Source organism: Electrona antarctica, assembly GCF_951216825.1.
Source record: "Electrona antarctica genome assembly, chromosome: 22".
Lineage (NCBI taxonomy): Eukaryota > Metazoa > Chordata > Actinopteri > Myctophiformes > Myctophidae > Electrona > Electrona antarctica.
Genome location: NC_136805.1, coordinates 8,118,093 through 8,139,112, shown reverse-complemented (window position 1 = coordinate 8,139,112; position 21,020 = coordinate 8,118,093). Strand labels below are relative to the sequence as shown.

Here is a 21,020-nt window from a genome sequence, read left to right as displayed (position 1 = left end):
TTACAGCTGAACTATATCTGAGGATGGAAGTTATTTTCTAAATTTTTATCCCTCGATTTTGTAACCCATTTTTTCACCCCTGTGCCAATTATCTAATGTGATCCTGGGCTCTCTACACACCCTCCGGCCTCCGCCAACCTAGTCCCCATATATGGGGGACATGGGGAGAGCAACGGACTTGAACTCATGCTTCCTTCCTGCCTGAGTGTCCAAGTTGCTCCTTTACACCTGACAGGGGGGAGTTTCCCTGGTTGGACGTAGCGTGTGGAAGGAACACGTTATTCCAACCAGTTCCTTTCCCCTCCATCAGGCGCCCCGGCTGGCCAGGGGGTGGCAGTTTGTTAAGAGACCAGGATTACTGCATGTTTTTGTGAGGGTACCTACTTTAGGGGACACGGGGAGAACATGCAAACTCCGCACAGAAAGGCCCTTTCGCCAACCTCGGGTATGGGCACTGATGACGCGGAGGAGGAAACACGCCGCCAGCACCCACAGCGCCCCGAGCGGGAATCGAACCCAGGACCTTCTAGCTGTGAGGCGACAGCACTACCAACTGTGCCACCGTGCCCCCAAGTTAAACGTTTTTATCGTTTTTTTGTGGTTTGGGAGATCCTACCTGAATGTGTTTTACCAAGAACTCCAGGAAGGTGCCCTTCTCCAGAGACAGGAACTCTTTGACCTGGAAGTGTTTAATCAACTTCTTCTCCAGCGATGAAATGTGGGCCAGGGTGACGGCTGAGCTGTGACTGGACAGGCTGTCCTTAAGGTACTGCTTGACAGTGGCTGAGGGACAGAGGAGGGAAAGCCAGTCATTCCATTAAATAACGCCCCCTTCCTGCCAATAAACAACACAACAGATAAACGGATGTTTTAGTTCTGAACTGCCTTATGCCCCTCACATGTGGAACTGTCTACAATCAGGTTTTAAAACAGGACAACTTGATTTCACCTGCATGATCGCTTTAAAAGACTGGCTGTACTCTTTGAAATGTCTATTAGCTTGTAATTTATTTGCGTTATGCCATGTTTACTGTAATCAGGGCGTCATTGGAAAAGAGAGCTGGCTCTCAATTGACCTTCATGAATAAATAAAGGTGAAAGAAAAGGTCTTCACAACCTCCTACTCTGCTGGGGCATCTGATGATTCTTATTGCTATGGATACATGACTAATGCATCATCCTATCGCAGCCTGGCCACGGCCTCCTCACCCTGCTCCCCTCTGGGAGAAGACTGCGGCTGCTGAAGGCTACGAAAGCCCGCCACAGACAAAGTTTTTCCCCTCAGCTGCCAGGCTGCTCAATGACTCTGGCTTCCCTTCCACCCCTGCCTCCTAGTGACACCGGCACTTTAATCACCGGCAACATTTGATGCACTATGAACTACTGTATAACCCTGCACTTTATATTTATTTCCTTGCACGGTGTTGTCTTATGTCTGTTGGTATTTGTGAAAAAAGAATTGAATGCACTCATGTTATGTCAAAGCAAATTCCTATGTGTGTATACACAAATGGCAAATAAAGGTATCTGAATCTGAATCTGAAATGACATCCCATGACAGACGCCCAGATTGAACACTTCCTCTTCCATAGACACAACGGCGTTGAATGAATTTGTCTGTTTTACACATTTTGTTTATTTCTATGATCTTGTCTGTGTTGTGTTTGGGATACCTTCACTCGGGGGTGCAGCAGTGGATTTGTCCTCCGTGTCGTTTTGTTCCGTTTTCTTGGATGGCTTCTCTTTGGCCACCAGGTCCTGCGGAGTCGCCAGCGACCCGCCACAGATAGCCAGTTGGAAAAGAGTTGTCGACAGGCGGTCACTTGATACGAGCAGCAGGAAATCCATGACGCGCTGTTATTTAAAAAAAAAATAATACAAAAATAAAACTCTGTATCAGCCAAGGTAGTACTCACAGGCACACACAAACACAATAAGTAGTTATTGATCACAGCCTTTATTGATCACACAAGGAAAATGCAATTGTCATAGCAGCCCCGTAGTATGAAACACAGGACAAATACAGATACATTGAAGATTCATGAATGGAAAATAAGTAAGTAAATAGATGGTACCTTATTTAAAATCTGTGTAAGCTACTAACAACCAACGTCAAAGCAGACTTGGGGTCTTGCATGATGTATGAGCAGCTATTAACAGAAGCTATTAGGTATAGATTTATGAATATGAATGCAGTCCACTGTCCAAGTGAAGGCCAGTAATGTAGTCAGCGTGACGGTGACACCAGTGTATATGACTGCACTGTGTCTTAGTCAAGGGACCCATTTTCCAGAGTGGGACTTTCTGGCACAACTTCACATACTTCCAAGGTGCATGGAGAAGGCAGAAATGTCCACAGTACTCTAGAACTAGGTCAGAACTCCACTAACACTTGAAATATATAGAACAACTTTATCCCATTCTGGGCGGGAACCCCTTTTGGTGTTTTAACTAAGCATTATGTTATACTTTAGCTATTGAAAAATAGCAGATCTACAAGCTCATAGCACGCCACCGAGTGGCGCGCTACGAGCTTGTAGGTCTGCTATTTTTGAAAAATCACACCTGTGTGAACTGAGTGGTGCAACTCCCCTCCCCCCCCTCTCTCTCTCTCTCTCATTAGCAGGCAACAGTGCAGCACTATCTCTCTCTCTCTGTTTCTGTTTCTGGCACCACAGCGCCCCTACTGGTACTCATGAGTCACACATGAGTCACACACAAACATAGTCACAAACATGGGTTAACGTCACAGACATTGCTGTTCCCACTCAAAAATTGTAAAAATGCGGCACAAATCTTTGAATATATATTCTTTCAGAGCGAACGTTTTTTTTTTATTTCGACGTCAGGCCTAAATGGGTTATTGTTAGACCAACGGGTTTTAGCTTGTGGCCTTCGTTATGAGGAAGGAGGAGAGACGCGCACACCGCCACTTGCTGGTTCAAGAACTTTATTTTAAAGAGTCATAGCAACGTTTCGGCCTTCTTCAGGCTTGTGGCCTTCATCATCAGACAACATTGCAGTCTATCCGGTGTGTGTGATGCTCAAGTCTTTACAGTAACAGGACACAGGAAGTACAGTGTGTGCAGACTGAAATAGACATTGGGGTTCTAGCTAGGGATGCTCCGATCAGGTTTTTTGGGACCGATACCGATCACCGATTGTTTTTCTCATGATCAGCCGATATCCTGGTCTCTAAACTGTCTCCCCCTGGCCAGCCGGGGTGCCTGATGGAGGGGAAAGGAACTGGTTGGAATAACGTGCTCCTTCCACGCGCTACGTCCAACCAGGGAAACTCCCCCCTGTCAGGTGTAAAGGAGCAACTTGGACACTCAGGCATGAAGGAAGCATGAGTTCAAGTCCGTTGCTCTCCCCATGTCCTCCATATATGGGGACTAGGTTGGCGGAGGGTGTGTAGAGCCCAGGATCACATTAGATAATTGACACAGGGGTGAAAAATCGTGGGATAAAACATTATAAAAAAAAAAGATCAGCCGATACCGATAGGTCCGATACAGATACTGATCTCGTGAAATGTTGCACATTTTTATATTTGCAAAATTATTATATGTCAAACCTACGTCAAAACTGTTCCTGTGTGTGGGGAGGAAGGGGAGAATGTTTAGGCCTGTCACAAAAATGCAAAATGATGTTATACTATATATGAACTTGACTCATTAGGCACAGTTGGGCTGATAGATGTATGTATGTAGCAATATGCATATAGCACTTTTAAAAACTGAATGTAATTCCCTATGCTGCTGGTTTTTGTATTGTATTGTCATTCTTGTTTTTGTATCTATGGTTGTCTGTATATGTTGAGTATGAACCAAGACAAATTCCTATCAACTTGTTGACATGGCAAAAACATTTTTTAATCTTGAATCTGATTGATATTTATACCACTTAAATGGTGTAAAGTTTAGTTTCTCCAGATCACGATCACTGGCCGATTATCGGAGCATCTCTAGTTCTATCCATCTTAACCCATTCAGGCCTGACGTCAAATTTAAAAAAAAAAAGTTTTCTAAATCATGACAATTTTCGGAAAGATTTGAGGCACATTTTAACGATTTTTCAAAAAATAGCAGACCTACAAGTTCATAGCGAGTGGCGCGCTATGAGCTTGTAGATCTGCTATTTTTCAATAGCTAAATTATAACAATGTTTAAAACACCAAAAGGGGTTCCCGCCCCAAAATGGGTTAATGGTTAATGTGGTTAAACGCTAACGTGACATGGATGCGTTCTAGGTCTCAATGGATTAAGATACGTTCAGACTTGGATGGTTAGAGCGGTGCGATTACATACAAAGTCAATGCAAAGACGAGAAGTTGCGCGAGCGCTGCGAACGGGCGCGGCGCGACCTGCGGACCTGGCACTGCACAAACGGGACGAATCGCGGCAAATATTTAAATTAAAGTCTGAACGCACCTTTAGACTGTCCTGGGAGTAGACTGAGGCAGACATTGGAGTTTTAATCCTTAGTCTGTCCTTGAAATAAAGGAAATGTCCACCTAAGAGAATTCGGATTGATTGAGTGACCATGGACTATTCAATCTGCCATTTCTGGACAGGAAAACGGCTCTTTTGCAAAGTGGAACTCCATGTACACTTTGTACAGGATGATGTGAAGAATGATTGATGACTTTCATCAAACTCATCACACAGAGTGAGTGATGAACAAAACCTTGTACCTGTAAGTGTTCACAAACTTGCTAGAGGTAATATATGGGGTCTTAAAAAGCCTAGACAACTAATAACTTTCCTCCCTTTTTAGGAAATAGCATTTTGGCAGCAACCTCCTGTTAGCACTTAGGACTTGCAAAACATGCACTGCAAATACAAGTCAATGAGGTGTGAGACCTGAGTTGACACCATTACTTGCAACTAAAGCCATTCCATGTTCTCGATTTAAGTATTAGTAAGAACCTAAAAAAAAAGGTACTTGCTGCAAGTTTACCCAAACAAAAACATGTACATTACAAATGACAAGTGAGGACTTGATTTGTGATCAACAAGATCATTAATCAATGACCTAATCACTACAAATGCTGATGCTTTTTTTCTTTAGAAAATAATTAACTCTGTTGACTTGATGCCATATGTAGTCCTGGAGAAAGCAAGGATGTTACAGAGACACTGGAGATGGAGTCACTTGGAGGGGGGAGGGAGGGAAGAGGGGTGAAAATAAAAATCTTGGGAACTGCACTTGTGTCCTATGTATGCATAGAAATGCTGTTATTGTACCGCTTTTTCCAAATAAAATAAATATTATATAAAAAAATAAATAATAATAATTCACTCAAGATTTGACCCACGGGCCTCTGATACTGTGGGTTATTAAAGTGTCACCCAGACCAACAGAACAATGTCTTGGCTGTCTCGTTTCTAGCTTTAGGGAGATTTGCTCCCATGTGAAATGTCTACATGACAGATTAAAACTGGGTTTTGTGCAAATAGCAATTTGTTATGGATAATGAACAGCCTGCAGTCGCACAAAGCTGAACTATTTAACGCCACAACATTTACATTCGTCCGACTGTCAACATCACAGGGTCAGGCTCTCCACATCTCCAAGCCAGCGCAGCTTAGCTACCCACAAATGCTAACAAAACTGGCCAGCATCCCCAAACTAAAACAACTAAAATATGCCACGGTCCCTCGTTAAAGGATTAGCAGATTGAAGGGGTGACATTTCTGTTAATCCATTTTGGGCGGGAACCCCTTTTGGTGTTAGCATTATGTTATGCTTTAGCTATTGAAAAATAGCAGATCTACAAGCTCATAGCGCGCCACCGAGTGGCGCGCTACGAGCTTGTAGGTCTGCTATTTTTGAAAAATCGAAGAACGACTGACATAGAAACATAGCTTTTTCAGAAAACTGTCAGGATGTAGAAGACATTTTTAGAATCTGATCTCAGGTCAAAATGGGTTAATGAGTGGAGAGGAGGCAAGCCGCGCTATGATTCCCTGCTCACAGTCGACAGTCAGCCTCCCCGGCAGCAGCACATCGTGATGAGGGGCTTAGCGGAATCATCACCCAGTCTTATAAAAGGCAAATAAAAGGACACCGTGCTAGGGTGTCATATCAGGCACGATAGCCACTCAAATCCCTGACGAGTTAACGCAAATGTCCAGAACCAGAGTGAAGCAAGCAAGTTGATGATATTCCAGGCAATAAAATGCAACCAGATATGTGACATGTCAGTATATTCTATAGGAGAATTTATAATTGCTGATGGGGAATTACAACTAATTCTGGTAAAAGGAGATGCGTGGCAAGAAAGGAAGACGTGTGAGCTCCAAGTGACCTCCTAACCTTGAGTTTCGTTTGTCCTATAGAGGGTATGCACGTGACATCATCATCAAACCAGGAAGTTATGCAGGAATGCCTACTGATTGGCAAAAAACTACATTCTGGCCTCGACAGCCCATACATCCACACAGAAAAGTCATATCTGATTGCATTAAACAATGTTAAACAATGTTAAACTCACTTTGCATGTTGCTTTGCAACTCGATTTGCCACTCGATGTGCCATTCACTTTAAGCATGCGCATACCCTCTATTCTAAAAGCACTTTGTCCTATTCTAAAAGCACAATGATGAAGCGATCAACACATTCTCAGTTGGGTCAATCACCCAGTCAAATATACCATTCGCCTACCTTGGTCATCTTGGGGCTGAAGACCTCTGCGGCATTCGTAAAGACCGCGAGCACCGCCTCGGCCGCCGTCATAGAAACGTACTTCTTCCGGAGCTCGGCACCACCGAGCGAGGAGAACATAACGGGGCCTTGTGCAGGCTCCATCACGCTCCTCTTGATCTTCCTCATCCTCTCCAGAGCCTCTTCCTCCAGCTCTCTCTGGATGACCTCCTGGGCCTGCTGCAGGTAGAGGTGCTCCTGACGAGTCACCTTTATCAGGGACTGGAGAGGACAAAATAATAAGAGTGTTGATTTTACTTGGCTGTCAAATGGCCACTCAATAGTAGCCGATAATGGTGACTAATCTCGTGTTTTTGTCGTTGTTTGCCTACAATACAATTTAGGCATTTAGCAGACACACTTAATCCAGACTAGAGTAGTCTAGAGACTTACAGTAAGCAATGAAAACACAAGGTAATACATCAAATGCACAGAAATAGTGATCTGGGATCATAGGTAAACAAAGAAAGAACCTATTCCCAGTCTAAACAGTGTAATATCAAGAAAGAAAAATCAATAGAGGGTATGACATCATCATCATACCCAGAAGTTATGCGGGAACGCCTACTGAATGGCAAAAACTACTTTCTGGCTTTGACAGCCTATTCATCCAAACAGAAAAGTTTAATGCAATTTGATTGCATTAAACGACGTTAAACAACATTAAACTGACTTTGCCACTCGATTTTGCCATTCACTTTATGCATGTTCATACCCTCTATAATCTATGTAGTAGAGCTGCCAACGAATATTCCATATTCGAACGAATTTTCGAATAAAAAAAAAAAATGAATAACTGAATATATAAAATTAAGATTCGAATTTAAAAAAAAAAAAATACTGTGCAAGTTTTCGTGAGACGGTGCCGTGGGTAAGCGTTGTGAGCTTGTAGATTAGTTATATTTGCATTTTCCACGCGACACGCCGACACCGCCACACATTGAAGAATAAATAAGCTGCCTCAGACTCTTCCTAAACGCAGACTACGCAGGCTGCGTAGGTTCCCCGATTTACAAAAGGCCCCCGCCCGCCCTGCGCAAAGTCGGCAAAGAGCGTGCTACGTTATTTGCGACGGTGCGAAAAGAACGGTGGGCACAGGGCGGGCGGGGCCGCGGTGGCCTTTTACGTTATTTGCGCAGTGAGTGTACGCTGCTCAGAAGGGTGAAATCTTCCGTCAACAGCGTACCTAGTGATCAGAATCTGGGACAGGCCTGGCCTACACCGAAACTTTTATTTTTGCTTCGGTGTTGTTTCGGACGGACAGGAGAGTATATTTAGACAACACACGGATCTATCACTCATCAATCTTCAATCATGAAGTGACTTTATCCTTCAGGAAATTTTAAAAAGATAAATAAAATGCGTAAGGATGAACTGCAGCACCGGTCCGGCAGCATCAGCAATGCAGTGTTCTGTGACTTAATACTGCCTCCGTGCCTCGTTTTGATAAGGCTATGTGTTGTAGGATTGCTCATTTAAGAAAAATGTCGGTGAAGTTTTACGGGAGAAGGGAGAATGCATGCGTTGTGTTCCAACTCGGTTTTCAGCAGCGCCAATGCACGGAGAGAGAGAGAGAGAGAGTTGCGCCAGCAATGCGATCTTAAATGTTATGTCTCAGGTTGTATTGGTCTAAATCTAATTATTAAAAAATCCGAATGGCCCCGAATCGAAATCAAAATCCGAATGGGTCGAATTGCTCGAATCCACGTGGGTTTTTAAAACGAATATCCGAATGTAATTTTTGGACAATTCCGGCAGCACTACTATGTAGACTATAAACTGGCATCTGTCTACATAACATTCTCTCACCGCTATAGGCAACCCCATGCTGTGTATCCTGATGCCCAGCTCGTAGGGAGAGTCGCTGTTGTAGTGATCCGCCAGGTACTTCATAAAGTCTGCCAGGTCTATCTTGGGTTTGTTCTTCTGTGACGCTGTCCTCCTGAACATGCGCAGGTTCTACAATAAAGAGAACATAATAGAGAAATTCAAGTCAAACTGTGGCCGCATACTCATTCTGTATATTGCATCACAAACGTCTGTAGTTACAACAAACATGTCTTCTGATTATGTCTTCAGTCCGTTTCCATCCAATCTCAAAAACAATGATGTGTAACACTACAGACTATTAACCCATTTTGACCTGAGATCAGATTCTAAAAATGTCTTCTACATCCTGACAGTTTTCTGAAAAAGCTATGTTTCTATGTCAGTCGTTCTTCGATTTTAGCTAAAGCATAACATAATGCTAACACCAAAAGGGGTTCCCGCCCAGAATGGATTAAGAAACTGTAAACATGGTTATGGTTCATGAGGGCCTGGTCCGGCTTAGCGGTCCAGGCACCTTGGCTGGTAATCCAGCATGACAGCGTGTCGCGGGTTCGAGTCCCGATCCCGACGAACTTTGCTGTGGGTCTCCCCCCCCCCCACCCCCCATCTCTCTCCCCGTTTCTGGTCTACCTACTGTACAGCTATCAATAAAGGCAAAAAAGCCCCAAAAATATCTTCCAGATCCGCTTGTGCCACCCCAACGCTACCTGGAACTTGCCTTTGGTGTCTGCTCTTGAGCCGAAACAAAATGTAGTCTACATACAGAACCTTTTTGCTTGTGGCGGATACTATCTTTTTAACTCATGCTTTCATGCTGCAGCAAGGTTTAGTACAGCAATGGAAAAACATTACTGTACTAAACCCCACCTGGAAAGAAGAAAAAAAACACTAATTTAAATATATTATTTAAATATATTTAATTGAGCAGACATGGCTGTCATCTCACCCTCAGGATGTCCACAGTCTCGATCTGGTGGATGTCGTCGTCCTTGGTGTTGCTGTCGATCTTGAACATGCGGTGGATGAGCGGCAGTTTGCAGAGCGGCCCCAGGTGGAGCTCCTCGTAGCGGTTCTTGTCCTTCAGGGCAGCCAGTGATTGGCCGAGCTCATACAGGGTGCACATGGCCGCCGCCGCTTCTGTAGCCTGATACACAAACACAAATACAGCTCATACAGGGTGCACATGGCCGCCGCCGCTTCTGTAGCCTGATACACAAATAACACCACTTTAGAGTACAAACAAACATATGATATGATATGCTTGAATCGCTTGATTGCGTGTGTGTGTGTGTGTGTGTGTGTGTGTGTGACTGTGTGCGACTGTGTGTGTGTGTGACTGTGTGCGTGCGTGCGTGCGTGCGTGCGTGCGTGTGTGTGACTGTGTGTGACTGTGTGTGTGTGTGTGACTGTGTGTGTGCGTGTGTGTGTGTGTGTGTGTGTGTCTCAACCTCTATAAACATGTGGATCTCTCTGATGAGATACTGAAGGTCCTTCAGAGCTGGTATTTGCCAGGGTTTGATTCTGCCCGCTTCCAACGAAGGAACCTGCATCAACGTGCACACCCTGAATATCACCTGGGAAAAGGGAAGAAAACGTCAGGAATCCTACCAAATGTCTATTTAAAGATGATTTATGGCATGCCACATATAGGCTCAGGCGTGACAGCGTGTACAAAGTCCTGTTCATGACGATCTTTGGTGCATGTCTCTCCCCGTCTCTACCTCCCGCTTCCCCGTCAGTATTCACTTGAAACTATCGAAAAACAAATCCTTAAAGAAAAATATATTTATACTTGCTTGCACATCGGTGTCATGTACTACTGTACAAGCTCACAACGCATCGCAGCACCACGCATTGTGAGCTTGTAGATCTGCTAACCAAGTATCAATCAGGCATTACACCTTGAGAGAGAGCCATTCAAGAAATGACTAAAATAAGCTAGTTTGGGACTTTCTTCTTCACCTTATCTTTGGTGACCAACTCTCCCTCTGTGGCAATGTCTCGAATCACATCCTGCATCAAACTGTTGACCATGTCTGGGTCCAGGACCCTCTTCTGCCTCCTGCTCTTCATGTCCTCCTCTTCTGCCATCAGTACATCCGCCGCTCGCATGTTAGCCCCGTGTACCTCCCTCAGCTGGGCGTTGTATTCTTCCTTTGGAAGAACGCTGGCTTTTCTATAGACTTCTTCTCTCAACAGCCTCTTCTGCTGGGTTTTGGACACTTTGTCGAGCTCGGACAGGGCCGGGAAGTCAGAGTCACACACGGCGGTGACAGACACTGGCGCTTGGAGGGCGGGCGGGGTAGCGATCAACGGAGGCCGGGTGCTCCATTGATTGATCAAGGTGCTCGCTGGCGCTTGGAGGACGGGCAGGGTAGCGGGCGGGGTAGCGATCAACGGAGGCCGGGTGCTCCATTGATTGATCAAGGTGCTCGCTGGCGCTTGGAGGACGGGCGGGGTAGCGGGCGTATTGATCAATTGATTGATCAAGGAGCTCGCTGGGTCGCTCGCCTTCCCGGCAGTCGTGCGTCTGGACGGAGCGAGCTGGTGATCATCCTTCACGAGTTTTTTCGGTGTAGCTGATATGCAGAAAGACAGAAATAACATTTTCATGTTGATGTGATGGCAACTTTTTAAAATAATGCATGCATGTTTTTCACTGTGTGTGTGTGTGTGTGTGTGTGTGTGTGTGTGTGTGTGTGTGTGTGTGTGTGTGTGTGTGTGTGTGTGTGTGTCTACCTCCAGGTTGCTTTAGCGGAGCCATCACTTGGTCAACATTTGGTCCTGATGCTTGGTCAGTTATTTCTATGGAATGTTAGAATTTAGATCATGTAGATACGGTTTGGGTAAATGTTGATATGAATGGTCAGTGGTGCAGAATGTCCACAATATGTCATGCCTAATGACCACATCAATTCTATTATTTATTTTGTAATTTTGTTCCGAGAGATTTAACATTTAAAACTGTATTCCCTTCCGTGAATAAAAAAAATGTAAATGATTTGATTGGAACCTTTTGGTGCAGGCGTGGTGGTCTGTTTCCTGGTGGCCTCCCAGCTTTCATATACAGACATGTACTGTTGCAGGGGAAGTTTTTCGCCAAAGTGCAGAAAATAGCAGTTCTGTAGCTGATCCAGTGAGGCATTGGCATAGGAGTATGCCTTTATCACCTGTAACATATTGATTAAAAGAGTCATTTGTACAGGTTGTACCCAACACTCTACCCTCTCAACATTTGAAAAGGAAATCACCCTAAAGTCTCCACTCTAACTGACCTCAAAGGTTTATATAATGGAAGAAATGACTGCAAGGTTACAATTAAAAATGGAAAGTTTCATACTTACAGTAGATGGACTTCTGTGATATTGTATTTGGGTGTTTCGGTGTATGTGTAGAGGTTGTTGCCTTGTTGGGCCTGTAAAGTGTCGTGTAGTGGTTGTTTTGTCTGTAAAAATAATGTCATATCTGCTGTATATTGTGAGTCATGTCTCCTGCTCTTTCCTGTCTTGCCTTGCACTTAATTTGAAAAATTGTTGTAGTTTATGTCAAGCAGTTTTTCTGTTTATCTTTGAGTTTTGTTTTTTTGTTGTCTTTGTTTTTTGTTTTTGTTTTCATTTATTTATATTTGATTTGATTTCTGTTCATTCATTATTTGGTGGATAAAAAATTGAAATAAAAACAAAGTTAAAAAAAAAATATTAACTGACCTCAAAGACCCTTTGTAATAATCGTTCTTGCGTCAGATTCCCACTTGACTTGGACGTGTTGGGGACTGAGATGAGGGGAGCCGAGCAGCTGGTTGAAGAGGCGACAGGCGCGGAACCCAAAGGACCACCAAAGGAAATGGTTGTGGAAGGAGGAGGGCCATAGTGCAAGTCGGTGGCTGACTGTGGGAGAGAGGCACCAGGGGCAGGAGACCGTGGTTTAGGTTTTGACATGGACTTCTGCGGTGTTGCTGGACAGTTCATCCCAGAAGCCAGCGCAGTGCTTGTGGTCCCGACCTCTGCCCCAGCTCTGCCTCGAGGCCGGTGGGCCACGTGGAAGACCAGCTCCCCCTCCACAACCAGCTCCCCGTCCTGGGAGGTGACCAGGCTGAGCATGGATTTGAAACCCAGGGCGGACACAGACAGGTTGTGGTGGTACATCTTGTTGTAGGATTCAGCCATCTTCTTTAAAGGAATCCCCCCCGGGTGCTGCTTGAGCATGTTCACTACATTCTCCAGAACCATCTTTGGCGATTCTAGTAGAAAAATAGAGCATATAGTCAATTAAACATGATGCAAACCAGACGTGTGCAAAATGCCTTTATTGAGAAACAAAGAGAAAAAATCATGTATTCTTGTTAGACCTTTCAGTAGGCAAAATACCGTATACTTGCTAGACTGACATTAGCCCCGTTCGGAACCTCACCCTCCACTATTGGAGCAGTGTAGAAAACACTTTTTGCAGTATCGTATCCAAAAAGTAAAGGTATTTCCTGAGCGCTACAGATGATTGATTTTTTTCCCCGTGCAGTAACAACTTTGGAGCGTGGTGAAACAACCGCTTAAATAGATTATTTAGTCAGACTTGCCAGAAATCTTCTATTGGTTTCCGGCAGGCTTACTCTGAAGCGCACCACCAACCATAGTTCTATTTTAATAGTAGAAAGGAATATGCCAACGCGATTATATTGACAATATTGTATTGTATCCCCATCAGTGTCATAATGGTGATTCCCCCCCCCCCCCCCAGTACCACAGCATTTTAATGCAGTTACACGCATACACACGCACACGCCTAGCTGATAGTATAGCAGTGTTAAGTTTAAAGTAGACTTAAAATAATCAGACGACTTCTTTACAGCGCTGCAGTAGCGAAACTAAAAAGTTTGCTTTGGACAAATCTCTTCGATGGAGGAGGAGGCATCAGGCACTGTTGTTGCGTGCAGAGGACCACAGAAGCAGTAGCCTTCTGTCTGGAGTCATACTGCTGTGTTGCTTACCGTGCATGTATGAACGTTCAGGTAAACAGTTAAACCTGCAAAGTAGTGCCATTTGATTTGGGTACTAATGTTGTACAATTGTTGTTAATCTAGGTGCGCTCACCGCCAGTAAACCTGTTGTGCAAGTAACCACTGGGTACTTGGTGCGTCTTGGAAAGTCTGGTGATGCGAGGTTAGGTGAGTCTTCTCTTGAATGGGGGACGCGTTTTAGTGTGCACGCGCCTGCACTGTTCCGTTCCGTACCTGCGCGTGCACGTTTTATTTTTATAAAACGTGCATACTACTGCGTGCTATGAGCATGACACCACTGATCCTCATGACTAGGGTGTAATATGTATGCACCCTTGCCTTGGCAGGGTGTGTTTGTGAACTCTGCCTTTATCTGTGGCAATAAATAAAGTTTCTTCACCTTTCATCCTAACTAATCTGTTTCTCTTTCTCAAGCAAAAACGCCCCAAGTTAATAAAGGGACGCACGCACGCGCCAAGGTTCCTGCTGTCTTCAAAAGGTCCACCGTTGTACCGGTACCCAGTGTACGAATACATCATGCTACAATGACTGGAGACCTGTTGCCTTAAAAGGGATAGTTCACAATTTTTTAACTTAAGTTGTATGAAATACTTGCCATTAATATAGTGGTTGAAACTGTATTAATTGATTGCCCGAGTCCCGTGGTGGGAGTTCTGCTCTGGTTTTGGTGAATATTAAGTAGTTCCGGTCATTTTGTGGGGGGCACTGTCTGGGGCCACGCATTAAAAGTAAATTAATCCACAAAATGTGTATTTGTATTGTTGACCTATTTCTAAAATATTAGTGCAACTTTCGTTCAACTTTGACCCTTTGAACAATTTTTTGGGTGTACTGATATGGACACAAAAAACATAAGTCCGTGTGATAGAGGGGTCAAAAATTAACGAAGGTTGCACTAATATTTTAGAAATAAGTCAACAATACAAATTACGCTAGTTTTGTGAATGAATTTACTTTTAATGCGTGGCCCCAGTGCCCCCCACAAAATGACCGGAACTACTTAATATTTCACCAAAACCAGAGCAGAACTTCCACCACGGGACTCAGACAATGAATACAATGTATTTCATACAGCTTAAGTTAAAAAAAATCTGAACTATCCCTTTAACACCTATTGTCAGCAAGTGTTTTGAGAGACTAGTGAGAGATTACATCTGCTCGGTCCTGCCCGCTACACTGGATCCACCATGCCAGTTTGCATACCGGAAAAACAGATCTACCGATGACACAGTGGCCATGGCTCTCCACACCGCCCTCACTCACTTGGACAAGAGAGGGAGCAACAACAGGTGTGTGCGGATGCTGTTTGTGGACTTCAGCGCCGCCTTCAACACAATTGTCCCTCAGAGACCTAGGCCTGCAACCAACCATGTGCAGGTGGATACTGGACTTCTTGTCGAACCATGCTCAGGTTGACCTCTAGTCTACAACAAACAAAATCAAAATAATAACACCTTAAATATTTTATTTCTTTCATAAATAAATAATCTTTCACTCAATAGGAACTGCTCCTGTCACAAGTTGATGATGTCATTTGTCCATATGGTCTAGCAGCAGCTCTATGGAATGTATGGAATGCATTTACGCTAATAAAAAAAAACATAATACTTCCTAAGGATAGTATTGTGAAAGATTCTCTATTTATGAAAACAATACAATATTTAAGGTGTTTTTATTTTTTAATTTCCACCTGGTGTCCCTGTTGTAGGCATGTTATTAGTCAAGATAGCTAATCAACAAGCTTACAATGCCCCACAATGCAATGTGATCACAGAGCTTATGGTTAGATTTGTTTGTATCCACAACCTTGTCTGCCTTTATTTAATATTACAACATAATGACACAGCAAAGCAGTAACAAAACTACTAGCTCCACGAGAAAACCATTACAAAAACACAATTCCATGTACAGAACCACACTAATAAATAGATGAAATGTAAAAAGGGGAGAAAAAGATAGCCTCTTACCAATGTTTCACCCGTCAGTCAGTTTGTAAGTGGCCGAACATCAGTATCTGAATCAGACAGTAACCTTCCTCCTCTGTTGTGGATTTTAAATCCCCCTTCCTTTCCTTCCTGTTTTATTTATGGGCCAGTGTTTTCATTTTACAGTGTGGGCCAATCCCAGTGAAGCCATAGAGAAAGGAAACTGAAAGTAAGCTGGTATGCTCATTCAGGCACACTCTCCTATTCCTGGAAACAGAAACCTGGCTGCAACAAGAGCAGTGGGCAGAGAGAGAGAGAGAGGCAGAGAGAGGCCTAACCTGACTCCGCAGAGCAGTGGGCAGAGAGACAGAGAGAGAGAGAGGCCTAACCTGACTCCGCAGAGCAGTGGGCAGAGAGACAGAGAGAGAGAGAGGCCTAACCTGACTCCGCAGAGCAGTGGGCAGAGAGACAGAGAGAGGCAGAGAGAGGCCTAACCTGACTCCGCAGAGCAGTGGGCAGAGAGAGAGACAGAGAGAGAGAGGCCTAACCTGACTCCGCAGAGCAGTGGGCAGAGAGACAGAGAGAGAGAGAGAGGCCTAACCTGACTCCGCCAGATGGAAGACACTTGCTTGCTCCACAATCACATTTGTTGTTTCACAGCATACTGTGTGAACTTGTGAATCAATACCACCCCCCATCTGACGGAGTCAGGTTAACCCATTTTGACCTGAGATCAGATTCTAAAAATGCCTTCTACATCCTGACAATTTTCTGAAAAAGCTATGTTTCTATGTCAGTCGTTCTTCGATTTTTCAAAAATAGAAGACCTACAAGCTCGTAGCGCGCCACTCGGTGGCGCGCTATGAGCTTGTAGATCTGCTATTTTTCAATAGTAAAGCATAACGTAACGCTAACACCAAAAGGGGTTCCCGGCCACCATGTACCAAAACTATTATAGAGCAGCAAGCACACGCTGCATCTGAGTCTTTTGCATGCAGTCTGTCTCCTCGTCATCTGGCCTACACTGTGTACTGTGTAGTAATGCGTCGTTATTGTTCAAAGGTTATATAAAGTCCAATAAACAGGCTGTAAACATAACTCAATGGGATCTTAAGAAATGGCATATTTTAATGATTACCGCCGGGATGCATATCCCAAAATGAATGGGTCCATGTGATACGAATATTAAAGCAAATACGACCTGTTACATCACGAATCAAATCATTCGATCATATCAGTCCGTTGGTCGGGCGGCCCCTTGAAGCGCAGGCCAGAGGTGTCGTCTGTCCTGGAGAGCTCTGACGTGTCTTTACTTTTCCAGACACTATATAGAAATCTTTCTCTCTCTGTGACCTTGCTTTAAGCACAGCTAGGGTGCACACTCTTATAAGTAATGGTAACGGCTTAAAAGGTCTACTTTATCCCATCAGTAGACAGGATTTATTTTACAGTATGGCATTATTTTACAGTCCTCTCAGTCTTTAGTTCTCTAGCTAATTGTTTTACAATGCCTAAAGGTAGACTATACTCCGTGCAGGGTGGTGTTGTGACAGAAATATAAACACTAGACACTTAAGGGAGCTTAGTGTTTCTGATACAAGGGAAAAGAAAACAGAATGAAGCAGAGGGATGATGTGAGAACAGGACAGCGAGAGGGGGAGAGGGGGACTAGTAATGAGTTTCACTTTCCTGATCTCATCAGCCGATTCACTCGAGTTGTTGTCTAGGAAACCATGTGACCTTCTGTTGATGCTAGATCACTGCAATGCCATAGAGGCAGGAAATACTAACGTTTTCCAATCATAAATGTACTGAACAGAGAAGAGCAGGAATGATATTTTGATACGATATATTTATATTTATAACATACACATGCCCAGCCTTTATTTAACCTGGTGGTTTAATACAATCAGATCTGACTTTTCTGTTTCTAATCGATCGGCTGTCAATGACTGGTGTTGCACTCTAGATTCAACCCATTATAACAGATCTAGTGTTGCAAATTGCGGTTGTGTGTGGACTATGTTTTTGAGGGGCGCTAGGCCCTCCTATATTTAGCTATAGTGTAGATTTTCATCTTACACAAACAATATGAATGGAGAATTTATGTCATATGTAGACGAGCAAATCGGCTATTTTTGTCGAAGATTAAATTCCAATTAACCCATCTGGGAACGCCTTCTAGGGCCTGACCTAAGGTTTCTGAAAACCTTCAAATTCAGATTCTATTTTTAATAGTTATGTTGCTACATGTATAGCAATAGCTGATGAGACACAGAGAGCACGCCGGCATCAAAGGTAGAACAACGTATAGGTGTCAATGGGTTAACAATGAATGGATGATGTACGATGATAAGAGCGCCCTTCACTTCACACAGGTGTGATTTTTGAGTGGTGCAGCCACTCCCTTACGGAGCTATGTGTGTGGGTGGCTGGGTGGCTGCATCTGAGCACGAAAACAGCATGGTTGTTTTTCACCACCTGTGTGCAACCTAACATACACAAACACACACGCACATATTAACTGTATATATGGTGATTTCGGGTGTGCCAGTAGACTCTACTGTACTGAGTGTAGAGGGTACAGTAGAGGGACCCCCCACACGGTAACTCTGTCATTTCTCAACCGTTTCGAACGCAGGGCGGCTCGCTGGAATCGGACGGGCACCCTGGGTGCGTTCCTGTGGGTCTGCAACTCCCCCCCTCCCCCCAATAACAATGACACCACATCATCCCTGCTCACCTTTACTTCTTCTTTTGGCAGAGCAGGTCTTCGTAGCAGCTGGGTCATGATGACCTCCTGGTGCTGATGATATGGATGAAGTAGATGATGCTGGAGATACTTGACCAGTGCTGTGCCAAACACTAAGCTCTCCAGATGAGGAGAACCGTAGCTCGGGAAAACTCCTCAGAAATGTCTCCAGGTCGCTACAAGTCAAAAATGTGAGGCACTACATCAAAATACTTAAATGGTAAATGGTGCATTTATATAGTGCCTTTATCCAAGGCGCTTTACATAGATTGTGCATTACATTCACCCATTCACCCACACATTCATACACCGATTGCGGCGGAAGCCATGCAAGGTACCAACCAACACATCGGGAGCAATTTGGGGTTCAGTGTCTTGCCCAAGGACACTTCGACATGTAGAACTGCCGACCCATGGATCATTGGACGACCTGCTCTACCTCCTGAGCCACAGCCGCCGCTTTGACAAGCCAAGCAATCATTCAAGTAAAACAGTTTATATGGTAGAATATAGATATTAGCTAATTTCTCATTAAATTCAATTTACATTAATCATAGGTTTGAGAATTGGACATTACCTTTTTTGTATTTCCAAGGGTTTTCCATAGATATGTTGGTAGAGCATGTGGAGCCGGTGTACGGGAGTACCCGGGGGATGATCCATACACAGCTCGATAAGATCTTTCTTCATAACATTCATCTCCCATGATCTATAAGGATCCATGACCTGTCAGAAACTACAAAATATAATTTATATATGGTAATATATTTATTAACAGTTTGCAGAATTACAGTACATTTCAAGTACAACTCGATACAAAACCTGTTAACTGTGAGTGGACGTCTGGTCGACACTTGACACCATAAAGCATTACACTTGTTTACAATAGGGCCCACCATTTTCAATTCATTCTGCCGATATGGTACTGGTAACTGGTCCATATAGCTTCCTCTAACGCTAATACGCTATGGACCAGATCGATAGTACTGAATAATGCATGTTGGTTTTCAATGATGTTTCGAGAGTCGACATGTGATGTTTGTGATCAATACTGATTGTTTATCCTTGTGTATCCTTATTGTTGTATGATTGTACTGTACAGCATCACTGTGTATTTGCTTTTTGCTTATTCTGTGTGTTTTTTTTGTTTTGTTTTTATCGACACTGTTGTGGAAGATTAATGACAAGAATAAATAGTATATACCCTTTAACTGCAGTTTAAGGAATTGCTTCAACGTCATGTTGGAATCTTATGTAATGTTGTAACTCAAGGGTCATGCTTAGGGAAAACTAATTCCGGCATTAAGGAAAGGTTGTCGGGGAGACTGACTGATGGCGGCAAATACAATGCTGTTTTGTTTACACTCGGAGATATTTTTTTTCTATGATTATTCTCAACAAAGCTTGCATGTCGACTCCCCATCCACTATGGAGCTATGGCAGGCATTGCATTAATTTAGTGTTTGTAATGTTCCTGCATTATTTCTTACCCTGATGAATGAACGTGCAGGCAGATGGAATTAATTAGAGATGATTTCCATGCTGGGCTAACAAAAACATGATTGGCTAAAGAAGTTGCTATGCTAGCAAAGCAAATATAATATCACGGTTCTGTTGCATTAAAGTCGCTATCGTGGGTTTTTAAAGCAACTAACTTGGAAATTCTTGCTGCGTGAACAAGTTATTCTTGATATCTCGTCATCTGGACATTGTTGCAGGGTGTCTTGCAGTCACGGCACGTAAGGTGGAACTCGCACGCAGCAGCATCGTCGTCCCACTCCCTGACTGACTGACGTTTTCAGGAGCAATAAAAGCACGCTGTCGGCCGGGACGGGTGTAAATAAAACCTCATATGTCCAAAAGAAGAAATAGGATAATAAAATAAAATAAATCCTAAAATGTTTTTATTTTTTTTATAATAAAATATTTAATTTGCTAATGTGATTTCAGCGTGTAAATGCACACCGTGCATCATTATCTAGGCCGTATAGGCGTACAAGGTCAGGTGAACCTGTTTTCCTTTCACCCCGTTCGTATACCAGGGGCACTAAAATATTTTTGTTTCATTAAGAACATCTAATTGATATTAAGCGAAAGCGAGGCATCTGTTTACTGTTTTCCTGTATTTAAAGTCGGCATAACATTATCTATGTCACGTGCTTCCCGGCTAGACCAATGAGGACGCTGCGTTTGTCTCGCAATAATTCAAGATGGCTGCGCCCTGAGGCTATAGGGCTATACATAGTAAACATACCGGGTCATCGAAAAGTTATCAAAAAAACGATTCTAATTAAAATAAAATAAAAGAAGAGGTAAAGGGTTGAAAATGTAATCGGGTTCTGCTTGCAAGTTGAGGAGGGTGAGACAGAGTCAGAAGGTCGTAGACGAGCAGACCTTAGCGGCGCTACTAATGCCTGGACATGGACAACTTTGCTGCAAATATTACTATTATTATTATTAATCATAATTATTAATTATTATTGTTCACACACAGATTAAATCACGTTATAGAATTTGTATTTTAGGTCTGGACTGAAGTCAGTGGAGTGGAGTGGGGACCAACACAAATGTATTATTATTTTATTAGAAATACTGACACCCAGTGGAACAACCTGGACACAGCAATTGGTCACTTGATGGCAAGGCAAAGCATTACTTTCACATTCTTGTGCTGAAAGTACATCAACTAATTTGCAATGAGTCATATGGTGACACCTAGTGGGCAATTCATTATAATATTCACACTCCCGTTCAAACAAAAAAAAAGCCAGATGAGCCCTTAGTTATTGGA

The 21,020-nt window shown here is 43.5% G+C and overlaps 1 protein-coding gene across 7 annotated transcripts in view; it reads right to left on the bottom strand.

The window, feature by feature from the left end:
• LOC306914832 (uncharacterized protein) overlaps positions 1-20,055 on the bottom strand; it is a 77,985-nt gene extending 57,930 nt beyond the window's left edge. For 4 of the 7 annotated variants that reach the window (XM_079492031.1, XM_079492035.1, XM_079492033.1 and 1 more), the window contains exons 1-13: positions 19,720-20,055; positions 18,807-18,965; positions 18,221-18,405; positions 12,246-12,778; positions 11,552-11,708; positions 11,278-11,343; positions 10,501-11,117; positions 9,987-10,112; positions 9,485-9,682; positions 8,518-8,667; positions 6,670-6,930; positions 1,674-1,854; positions 617-783 (exon numbers count right to left, since the gene is read on the bottom strand). In XM_079492031.1, coding sequence (XP_079348157.1) covers positions 617-783; positions 1,674-1,854; positions 6,670-6,930; positions 8,518-8,667; positions 9,485-9,682; positions 9,987-10,112; positions 10,501-11,117; positions 11,278-11,343; positions 11,552-11,708; positions 12,246-12,778; positions 18,221-18,405; positions 18,807-18,952 — 2,787 coding nt within the window. In that variant the 5' untranslated portion in view covers positions 18,953-18,965; positions 19,720-20,055. Of the gene's footprint in view, positions 1-616; positions 784-1,673; positions 1,855-6,669; positions 6,931-8,517; positions 8,668-9,484; positions 9,683-9,986; positions 10,113-10,500; positions 11,118-11,277; positions 11,344-11,551; positions 11,709-12,245; positions 12,779-16,615; positions 16,644-16,678; positions 16,699-18,220; positions 18,406-18,806; positions 18,966-19,719 lie in introns of those variants that run through there. The other 3 variants (XM_079492032.1, XM_079492037.1, XM_079492036.1) reach the window with 3 other exon arrangements.
• Positions 20,056-21,020: the final 965 nt, after the last annotated feature.